The following is a 12350-nucleotide window of genomic DNA, read 5'->3' as shown; positions in this document are numbered from 1 at the left end:
ATATGATAAACACACAACAGGTCAGTTTTTGATTGTACGATATTGCAAGGATGTAAATAAATATTCAGAAATTTCTTTTATTTGTTGTGCTTCATGGCCTACTTATTGACTGAAGTGTCTATGAAAACAGATTTCAACTAGCAAGTAACTGTAGGCATGTACTTATGACAGGTTCCACTGTCTACATTTGCACTTGTAATATATACAGAGTGAGTCAAAAATGTGTACCGAGCTTTCTGAGGGTGATAGTAAATTGAATAAAGTAAGGGCACAAAATGCATGTTAAGGGAGAAATATACTTCCAAAGTTGATAAAATTTAAAAAAAAATCTGCATAACTTCTAAACGACGAATGCTATCAGATTGATATTTCGTGCATAAATGTATGTTGGTAGAAAATATTTTTTATTACAATTCTACATTTCTGATATTGTTATAAAGGGTGTTTTTAGATTGTGAGTCATGATTTCTCATTGTTTTCGTTTTGGTGAAAAAGTAGAACATTCGATTGAACGAAAAATATTACATGGAAAGAGTTATTTTATCCAAATACAAAAAATTGAACCGTTTTCGAGATATTTGAGTTTTTGTAGTCACATGATGTCAGCAGATTCATTCATCGCGATATTTCAGCAGGCCATGAACAATAAGCAGAAAAACCACACAAGGAATATAACTACAACAATGTTGATGACATGAACGTCAAAATCATGTACATAATTGTTCATGGCCTGCTAAAATATCGTTATCGATGAATCTCGATTTTCGTTCTTACGAGAACTTATGATAAAAATTGTCTTAGTAATGTTGAAGCATCAGGGTATAGAATAGAATATCAAACTAGCAGCCATTCTGAAAAGTTACTTTGTGGTCAATGGCCTCCTCTACATTCAGTTTTCTCTAAACTTCAAATGATTTCAATTCAAAAGTTTTTCAAAAATCATCAACAAAAGTTTTCCTACAGTCCAATAAAGTTCAACATATTTATAAATTTTTTGGTTATTGACCACATCTTAAATCCTCATTTAGGAATATCAAGGAAATTTGAAACTGAATTGAAAGAGCTGTTTCTGCTATCGCTCTGCCTTCTTGAAGTGTATTATTCATAGTAATTTTAGTCAAGTGTGTATTTTAACTTTGTCTTTGATTGCAAGTCATACTCAAACTCAATGTCATTTGGCCGTACAGCGGGATCTCTTATAAAACATAGAATGGCAGGAACTCATTTTCTCACAAGAGTAATTATTGTTGTATAAACCCTCTGCTTCGTCAAGTCAAACTGATTTACAATATATGATATCCCCATTTCAATAAATTGACTTATTTGTTTAGGTTGAACAAAATAGGCAAAAGCCCCAATTTGCTATCGAACAGAGAAGAAGACCTGGGGAGTGAAAGTAAAACGATTAACGCCGTGGTGAATGCATTAGCTAACGAAGCCGATCACGTCAACGTTTCAGACGAATCTATGGTGAAACTCCATTCTAGCGAAAGAAGTCTACAGGAGCTTGGTCGCACTCTGCACAGGTTCACGTTACCTAGACCAAAGTCGGAGAACAACTTTGCATCTCAAGATATGCCATTGACAAGGGGCAACCAGAACAATGGCAGACCCTCATTCCATAAATCAGATACTTTTCAGAAAGAATCATCGTTTCAATGACGCCACTCTACGCACTAGTGCTATCTGGTGACGAGTTGAATAAGCCGAGAGCTTTCGCTGACTTCGATCTAGTTGACCGTGATATTGAGCACAGTACGATGCTCATAGAACTCCATTTGTTCTTACTTTTTCCGCATTTCATAACATCAATTTTTTTCTTGTCAGCTTCACTCACATCGGGCTCAATATTCATATGACATTTGCTCATTTTTAAGAATCTTTTCGTTTTCAAAAGACGACAATTCCACGTATATATAAACATAAAACGTTGATCAGTAATATTCCTACAGGATGTTGAGAAACAACGAGAAAAAAGTACTTTGTTGAATGAATTTATCCGGCAGAAAACTTAATACATTCCCACATTGTTATCAAATAAAATAAAAAACTAATACCTGAGCAGGAGAGAAATAGTTAAAAAAAAATACCATGACACATTTGACTTTGAATTTGTTGATATCGTTATTGCAGAAAGATTTGAAGGTATCTCTTCTTTTAATTTACAAGCATTTTTTAGCATAGTTCATTTTTAAGTAATTTATTTATACCTTATTCTACTTATTGAATATCCACTTGATTTAGTTGAATGAGAAATCGAATTCTAACGTTATTGTGATGTTTTCCAGAATGACAAGATATCGTTACAAATTGAAACACATTGTTAAACTTAGGAATGATCGTTAGATTATCTTCACTTAAATGTTCGAAAACCGTCCATGTCAAATCGAGATCATCTCAACTGCTTCTTCATAACTGCGATAATATAATTTTCTATCATTCCAACTCATCTGCATAGTCATCTCTTTGAAGTCAAGCTCTCGTCACCTGAAGAAAATCTCTTATGATTTTCTTCATCCTGAACGAAAAGAAGTACTAGTGCGTATAAAAGTGCTTTGCTATTACAATGAAGCAATATGTGCACGGACACTAAAAAGCTAATTTTGTGCAATATTAGATTAAAGTACCTTGATAAGTTAGCTTTAAATACTAGGTGCTCAATAAATTGAAAACAAATAGTGAATCTCACCTCTTGACGGTTTATTTTAAATTCTACAGCGTTAATCGCTTTCCAATTGATTAGGTTTCAGCATCTGTAATGAAGCGTCATGCTGAACCTTGTTATTTATTTTAATGTCGATTAGATGAATCAAAATTAGGCCTAAACCACGTTTTATAACAAATATCTTATCAGTAGTGATTTCGATCAACCTACAATTAAACAGTTTCTATTTGAAATTAGTGGATATGTCAACCTTGATTATTTTTTCCTGATGCAATTTCATTTGGTCAAAAAATTCATAACTGAATCATATATTCATTTCATAATTATGATAATCCTGAAGATGTTAACGTAAGACATATTAAATTTGGTGACTAAAATTGCAAATGACTACCTTAACTGTATCACTTGATCATTAGGACGGACTCTGAAAATGAGAATGAAATGGACTGATATGTAACAATGTTACATATACGAGAATTAAGTTTAAAAACGAAGCCTTTTTTCAAACTTATTGCAATAACTAGATCCAATTGCCCAGTTAATTTGGAAGTTCATCTTAAATTTTCTTGATAATTAGATTCGTACTTATAATGTCCCAAGAACAAATATATTCAAGGATGATATTTCCATACTACAAATCTAATCCGATTTTTTTCTAACTATCGGTATATCAAATTCAATTTGTTAAAAGAGACTTCATGTCAATTATTATTGTACCTAACAGTTCACATAGAGAATATGAAAAAAGAGTGTGGTTACTGAAATGTCAATTGAAATCAAAATAGAAATAAGAAGTTGAGTAACAATAATTGCCTCTTTAATTCATGGAACATAAATCTTCATATCACGTTAAGTAAAAAATGTAGATAATATATTAATACACCTAAACTTCAATATAAAATTGATCATTGCAGAACGTTTGTATAAAATTTAAAATTTCAACGCACACTTTATGATTATATTGAATCAAATTGGATTAATGGTTATTCGGTTTGGGTAATCGAAATGAAAGCGTATTAAAAGACTGACGAACACATTTTCAATATTGGGTACTGAAAAACGTTCGATCGATAGTGATAGAATATTATGTTTCCAATTGACATGAAGTCCTTAGGTTGTTTCATTCACTTCCTCTCTTTTGTAAACAAACTGAATATTGTAAAATAATTTGAGAGAGACTACACTGTTAGCTGTGATCTACAATATGGAGATAAAAGTGACATTAAATATATCATTTGTCTAATCATGTAGCTGAATGATGCGTCGAGAGAGCATAGCTCATTCTGTAATTTCTTAATAAGCTGAAATATCAGTCTCCAATTGTGAGCCATTCCTTGGAGACCGCTTAGTAGTTGTATAAGACTGTAGGTATTCTACAAAAGTCATTGAAATAGGTTTTTTCTCTTTATGGATCATTCGAGTGTTGTAGAAAGAGCAAATAATATCACAATGCTGCAAATCAAGACAATTTTCCGAATGAAAAATTGAATCATAGTAGAAGTTGCAATTAGAACATTTATTACATGCTCATTATTTCTGAAAATTGGGTCGACTAGAATCTGAATTATACCCCAAAGAATTATATAGAAATCTTTACGATACTTACGAGCTATATATGTGTTCCTTTAGTGATAACAATAATTACACCACATCATGATTATTTTTCTCTGATGATCATATGATTCAGATTCTGGTCGTTAAGCCCCTTTTGTACTCGCAACGATCAAAGCCGTGGTTTCATATCGAGAAAAACAATCCGATTTCAAGTAATCAACTCGGCTACTGTTTTTCTGATGATTATTTTTCGAGTGATCGTTGAAAACGTAGCGTATAAGCACATGACATAGGTGAATCTATTAGTTAGTTCATATTCTTGTAAATTTCATTTTAACATGTGTAAATATGTAGAAAGTGCCTCTCACAAACTGGCGCAACTCTGTTGAAATAAGTTTTGAAATCGTTTCTTGTTTTATTTGTTGAGAATTTGTTTCCAGTTGATAATAAAGCTTAATTTTTGAATATTTTTCATTGATTCGGAAACCTTTCTTGGAAATACAAATTTTTGGATATGGAAGTAACCTGAATGAAGAAGGTGAGTTTTTCTGGAGTAACGTCAATCTTATTCATCATATATCTGCATTGACTCAATATCTATATATGCAGTGTTGGACTGAAGACCGAGAGCCACATAAATCTTTTTGTCCAGTATTATGTGTTATATTGCAGATAATATTTTCTTATTGATATATCTACTAACTAACACTAAATTTTGTTTTGTCAAACAATTTTTTTACAACAAACGAATCGTCGGCTAAGAGTGTAAATCTGCTATGTCCATAATGAACAATTTTACAGGGGATCAAAAAAACCGTACAGTAAGTGTTATAATAATAAACTCTCTTATTATTATTATTATAACACTGTACTGTACGGTTTTTTTGGTCTCCTGTAAAATTGTTCATTATGGACAGATATACACTCTTAGCCGACGAAATCATTTTTAGTATATAATAAAGACGTTCTTTATTTATTTATTTTATATGACATTACATCTTTTTTGAAAGAGAAAACAAGCGATATAAAAACCTTAAAGCGATATTTGCGGAAGTAGAATTATGTCATCCAAAAAAGAATTTAAATTTTGTCAAGCATAGAAAGTCTTAGATTCAAATCAACCGAGTTAACAGTCCAGCTGATTCAATCGAAGATTATTTCAGAAGGAATGTTTTTATTTCGTTATTGGATAATGTACTGGCGGATCTCAAATTTTGTTTGGTTCGGATAAGAATGTGTTCAGTTTTTGATATAAATAATTGAATTACTTCCACAGTCATTAAATATAAAGAGGAATATGAATCTCGTTTTAGGCCGAATTCAACAGAATTTGTTTAATGGAAGCAGATTTAAAGTTATGGTATATAAATGTCCTAGTGGGACTGAAAATCTGCCAGATACAGCATTCTACACATCAATTCTGTGATAGAAAGTTTTGCGAATATGAAGAGGGTATTCTTAGAATTGGTATTGTGAAAAACCCTAAGAACAAACTATATTTCAAGCAAATAATTTTATTTCTCATTCACAACAATTGTTTTTGAGTCAAAGTTCATAGGCGTGTTGTATTTTTGATTTTTTCGTTCATTATGATCACAAATTCTTTAAATGTCTTCTTACGGGTAAAAAAATTGTTGTTGTTTTTAAATAGTTCCTTGTTGTGTTGGTATATACGATTTATAAGTATTTATTTCGATAAAATAATTGATGTGTACCTGACAGAATTTTGTAATAAATAACAAATGATTACAAATAATTACCCGTGAGGTAACATAATCATAGATGCAAATATATAACACCGGGCTACAAAAAAATTTTTTTTGGCGCCTAGGATTTGAGAGCAGATATAAATTATATTTTAAATCTTAATCTGTACATACAATCCGTTTTTCTCTTTCGGCTCTACTTCTTTAAATACATCAACTTATCTACCAATGTGGGTTTCATTCAGTATATTCATTTATGAGAACGCTGAAATTATTATACATTCATTAATGTAGGTACAATGGATTTGTTGTTAGTCTATAATTAAGTAAATCCAGGTGAATCTAGGTATAAATAGTGGAACCATTGCCTATCAGGTACCTGAACTGGCCCTTTTAATCCCCTAACTCGGGTAAGTAAGAGAAGAAAATCATACTTCTCCGTTACATATAAAGTTGGGCTTAATGAATCAATGTGTAAATGCTCTTGATAAGAATGGGTCATGTTTTGCATATATAGGGGTAAAAATACAACAGTTGAGCACAGAAAAACTCAAAGCAAAGCATTCAAGAATGTCGCGGAATGTTGGGTGACTATTTGATTTCTCAATGTTTTTTTTTGGTTTCTAAATACGACATAATATTGTATTTTGTTCAACTAAAATATAAATTTCGTATCTACTTTGTTTACTACACTTACGGATTTGAGTTAAAATAATGTAACTTATATTTCTGTAAAATAGTATATCTTAAAAATTTGAGGTAGAAATGACTACATTATTTGTATTCAGGACATCAAAATTGATATACAACCAGCTCAAAAAACGACACCAAAACAGCTGTTCCCCTGTGAAGTATGATACCACATATGTGGTTGCATTTACCATAAAACATTTTGAATATATTTCAATAGGCTTTCACCGCCTTCCATCATTATTGCATTTTCGGACACGTATTGAAAGCAAATTGTGCCAATAATTCCTCTAATACACAATGCATACCAAACAGTAATACGTTCTGCATGCATTGCGGTCTCACAATTCATGAATAATACATTACGAGGTTTGTATCTCGGGTTATTGGCAGATCTACCCAGTACCCACTACCGACTACTCGATCTGAAAATCCATACCAATTATCAACCACAGTCGCATTGAACACGCTTGGAATCATATACAAAGAGCTTTGGATTCTCATCAACCACCTCTAACACCACTTCAAGAACTCAAACGGATTTTACCTCAACTCTAGAGGAGAATTGATCAAGGCTACTTCAACAATCGACAATCAACAAATACGTGAAGTCGTTGTCAAGCTACGATTGAGGAGTTCTGAAACAGTGGAAGGAATATAAAAAAAAATCTCGAAAACAAATCGTTTGAGGACCCATTGTTGTATTCCTAATTCAATTCCAAACAGGTGTCTTCTCAAATGAATTGCAATTTAAATGAAACACATTAAATTGTAAAACACAGCATAGACAATTTTTCGATGCGAATAAATCAGTTTATTGATAACTGCAGTATTGAAATTTTGTGACGAATATAATACAAAAAACCGAAAACAACGGGTAAGTGTATAGCATGGGCGCCCGCAGACATTTTTCTCAGGGGGGGCAAAATGAAAATTATTGAAAAACGATAAGGCGTCTATGATTGTCATTGAAACCCGGAAAATTGTTAAGAATCCATTACTTTCCTTTTTTCCATGCCCTTTGGATTGAGAAAGTAATATTGAGGGTGTTCTGCTGAAAAATGAGGCAATCGAAATCTCAGGGGGGACCATGGCCCCCCCTAGCCCCTCTCTGCGGGCGCCCATGGTGTATAGCGATGACGAAAGCAAAAATCCTAGATGGCAAAACAAGGGGATGACAAAGCAGGCGGATAAAGAAATATAGTAAACCTCGGACATAGACGTGCTTGCAGTAATCATCTTGAAAGCAATATTTAACTCATAACCGTAAAAGGGTCCGATTTTTTGCTGTCGTGTGGATTTTAAAGAAAAGTAAAAAGATTATTGGTTCATTATGCGTTCTTCGTCTTCGAGAGAAGACCCATTTCTTATCCCTTGTTTCTTAAGTTATCCTGAAGAAAATATAAAAAAATTGAGCTTTATACTTTAACGAGTTTAAGGTTCTATTTATATACACCTTTACTACCTGTTACCTGCCCAAGTTTCCACAACCCAAACTCGTCGCTGATCGTATTTACCTGTTCAGGGGACATGCACAGGAAAACTTTCAATTTTTATAAAATGAGGAAGGTCTGGCCGTCGTGAGCTAATATATTTGAACGGTACTTTATAAGTTTACTACGAGTCGAACATAATTAGCCCGAAAAAAAATTCGAATTAATTCGCGCTGGTGCAGCCAGTCGAATACGCAATAATATTTACCTACTTCTTCCCATTAATTTCTGTAATTTCCTGGAAGTTCTTTTTACCTCTGGCTATGAGAGAAAAAAAGTGAGGTCCTTGAAATCATGCTTCAACAATATGAACTGACATCATTAAAATCGAGTTTTCTCGACTTTTGCGGGAAATATGGTAAATTGTTTTATTGGGAATTGAAGTGAAACTCTTCGTGGCTGTGTTTAGCCACAAAAACTGCTCATCGCGGAATAAATCAGCAAACGGGATTCAAACGATAAGATATAGATAATATTTCCAACAGAAAGGACCAGGCACACGAATCTATGAAAATTGGTTACCAGTTTATATCAAAATCTTAATATTTTTTTTTTGGTAGATCTTTATGCACTCAATGAGGTTACCAAGTTATAGGGAGTTCAATGTAGACATGGCGATAAAAGCTACAAATGTATAATATTATCATAACTTTTGAACCAAGGAATATACAGGGGAAAGAATGCCACAACCGTATACCAAGAATGAAGGTCATCATGGATATTCAATAAGTTCAATAACTTTTCAACTAATCTATCACATAATTTCAAAATATGAAGTTATGTTACCCTTACTATTGCCTTCCTTCAATATTTCTGAAATCGAATAAATCAGTATATAAAACATTTATAACACCATTTATGACATGAAACAAGAGCTGAAACAATGGTGACAAAGAGAATCTTAAGAACAACCAAGATGAAGACAATGACAGGATATAATACTAAACGATAAGCAGAGGAATACAACCATTAGAGAAAAATGCCAAACAGACAATTTTGTGAGCTGGATAAGAGGGAGAAGAAGGCATGATGACCTTCATTCATGGAATCAGCTTGTCGCATTCTACCTGGGACAGCCTGTATTCAAACAGTATTTTCGTTCTTTGGCAGATAAAGAGGGTACTTTTCATTGACCGCTAAATTTTTTGAATTTGGTCGGGGGTATTCATGATCTTTACTTATGAGTTACATAACTAGGTGGAAAACATATCTGCCTGCACATATAGTGCTTCATTTTCATTATGCGTTTATTATTTCGTTTTTTTTTCATTGGAATATTAAAGACGAAATAATATAAAAACAACATTCTTGAATGACACTTTTTCCAGTGAGTATATCTGCTCTGAAGCAGGATGTAGCGTAGCCAGGCTACAAAGTTGATATGGGTAACTTTGTTCCTTTTTAATAATTTTTTAATTATTCCAATCAACTTAAAGGTCTTGCAATGTGTTTCATGAGGCGGTTTCTCGAACATTTTCCTGCAAACTACCCATATCAACTTTGTAGCCGACGGTACTTGCTGAATCTGAATCCCGCTTCAGGGGAATACAACGGACGAGGAAGTGCAAGTTGAAGTTGCTAGGCGACGGAAGAGCTGTATTCTTTAGCAGCCGTGGAGAAATATGAAGATAAAAGAGCTCAAACAAAAATGGAAAAGAAATTCATTAAGGCATTGTTTTCTTTTTTTTTAATTAGTATTGAAAGTTGAATTCAGAAATCGGTACTAGAATTTTCAGAAAAAAAAATTCAATTTTATTCAGTTCTGTAAAAAAGACGGGTACATGGTTTCACTTTGAATCAATAGGGATTGATATCAATTAAAAATGGAAAGCATTCATTTTAAGTGTTCAATCAATTTACATTTATACAGGGTAAAGTTCGACACTTTTGGGAAAAAACTTTTCTTTTTCATTTTATATCTTGAATATTGTCAATTATTCCTTCCTCAAGATCTTACTTCAGTCCAAATATTCTGAGAATATAAAAAAAAACAACTGAAAGAAAGAGAAAACTTCCTCAGTCACAATTATGTGAATTATTTTCACAGATTGCACAATTATCATGAGCTTCAACTCGATTCCCATTTTCGAAGTAGAATGATGTAGTAATATTGGCTGTTTACGTATGCGCTCAGGAGATTCTTAAAATGAACCTCAAGGGGGCGCATGTCTACATCACCACGGACAGCCAGACCACGCTGAGATCCCGGGAATCTTACTGCCAGGGGTCTCTGTTGTCCTGGGAATAGTATAACACCATAAAACAACTGGCCAGAGACAATAAAGTGACACTACTATGGGTACCAGAGCACTGTGGTGTTGAAGGAAATGAAAAAGCCGATGAACTTGCAAAAAGTGCATCAAGGTTAACACCTGCTGGACCTGATTATTTCTGAGCGTTAGGAAAAGACCAAAACAATGTAGCGCTCCAGCAATGGTAGTTGAATAACAGAATTACCCACTAGACAAACACTCCTGGACTTATCTAGACCAAGAAATTTGTGATGATTTCACCTACCTATGCCAGAAAGTTTTTGAAGCTGTCAGGAGCTGAGTTTCGGGTGATGGTGGGACTGCTGACAGGGCACTGTCAGTACAAACATTATTTGTACCGTATGGAAATGTCAGCAGATGAGATTTTTAGGATCTGTGGATCAGAAGCACAAACAGCTGAACACATGGTATGCAAGTGTCCAGAGCTGGCTGGCCTAAGAACCATTCATATGGGGTTAGTCCTGAATACCCGTGTGGTAACGGCCTTGGCCCCTAAGGAGGTTGTCAGTTTTATCAACGCTTTTGACGACCCCCTTGGGTTTCCATGAATGAGTAGGATAGAGAACAAGAAGGCTTACCGAGCCACAAAGAGACAAAGTTTCATTCATAACAATTAAAAAATGAAAACCCTCAACCTCTCTCAGATTGATTGAATTATTGTACACATGACATTTTAAAAACGCATGTAAACTGATTGAATCAAAAAACCAGGCAGCACACAAAATTCCTACCCAGATGACATAATCCAGCTCATAAACTGAAATGAATGATTCACAATAACCCCAGAGCTTGAGTACGAATAACACCGAAACCAATCTCGGCGATCTCTCAATATGCTAACGCGAACGCGAGGTCTCATTACTCTAGTGCAGTATGTAAAGGGTGTTTTTTTTTCGAGGTATATAACTTTAAGTTGGCATTACTGTTCAAGATGGCACCGATTTAACAGCTGTCAAGTGATTTATTCTCAGTTTGGTTTGACAATTCATCATGAATAGACTCACGCCTGAACAACGGTTGCAAATAGTGCAATTTTATTTCGAAAATAATGTTTCTGTGCGGAATACGTATCGCGCGAATTTTGTTTAGCGATGAAGCGCACTTCTGGTTGAATGGCTACGTCAACAAACAAAACTGCCACATTTGGAGTGAAGCTTATCCTCAAGTGTATTTCGAAACACCATTACATCCTGAAAAACTGACTGTTTGGTGCGCTTTATGGGCTGGTGGAAACATTGGTCCGTACTTCTTCAAAAACGATGATGGCCAGAACGTTACAGTCAATGGTGATCGGTATAGAGCCATGATTACTAACTTTTTCATTTCTGAAGTGAACAGCTACGATGTCCAGGAGCTGTGGTTCCAACAAGACGGCGCAACATGTCACACAGCTCGTGCCACAATCGATTTATTGAAAGACAAGTTTGGTGACCGCCTAATTTCTCGTTTTGGACCTGTGAATTGGCCTCCAAGATCTTCTGATTTAACACCGCTAGATTACTTTCTGTGGGGCTATGTAAAGTCATTGGTCTAAGCGGATAAATCACAAACACTTGTCCATTTGGAAGACAACATTCGCCGTGTTATTGCCGATATACGGCCACAAATGTTGGAAAAAGTCATCGAAAATTGGACGTCCAGATTGGACTACATCCGAGCCAGTTGTGGCGGTCATTTGCCAAAAATCATATTTAAAATGTAATGCCACAAGATTATCTTGCGGATAAATAAAATTCATGTCAATCGAATAATCCATCGTTATTTTATTGCAATTTAAAGTTCTATAGCTCTGAAAAAACACCCTTTAGTAGTGTCTGGAATCGGGGCTGCGTCCCAATATGCGCCCTGGTTAGACTTCCCTAAGCTGATTCCATTGTCTGGATTTTATATTGAAGCAGCTTCCCAGGTTTCATTTCAAGGCAAACGATGCTTCTCAAATACAGTTAATGAAGCATTTAGCAAAATTAAT

General features: G+C 34.3%; 1 protein-coding gene across 5 annotated transcripts in view; it reads left to right on the top strand.

Annotated features, from left to right (window-relative positions):
* LOC123677445 (potassium/sodium hyperpolarization-activated cyclic nucleotide-gated channel 2) overlaps positions 1-4684 on the top strand; it is a 194291-nt gene extending 189607 nt beyond the window's left edge. For all 5 annotated transcript variants that reach the window (XM_045613988.1, XM_045613980.1, XM_045613970.1 and 2 more), the window contains one exon: positions 1332-4684. In XM_045613988.1, the coding sequence (XP_045469944.1) occupies positions 1332-1662 (331 nt within the window). In that variant the 3' untranslated portion in view covers positions 1663-4684. The remainder of the gene's footprint in view (positions 1-1331) is intronic.
* The last annotated feature ends 7666 nt before the right edge of the window (positions 4685-12350 follow it).

The sequence above is a fragment of the Harmonia axyridis genome, chromosome 1 (assembly GCF_914767665.1).
Source record: "Harmonia axyridis chromosome 1, icHarAxyr1.1, whole genome shotgun sequence".
Classification (NCBI taxonomy): domain Eukaryota; kingdom Metazoa; phylum Arthropoda; class Insecta; order Coleoptera; family Coccinellidae; genus Harmonia; species Harmonia axyridis.
Note: the sequence above shows the minus strand (reverse complement) of the source record. Positions and strands in the feature narration are given on the sequence as shown.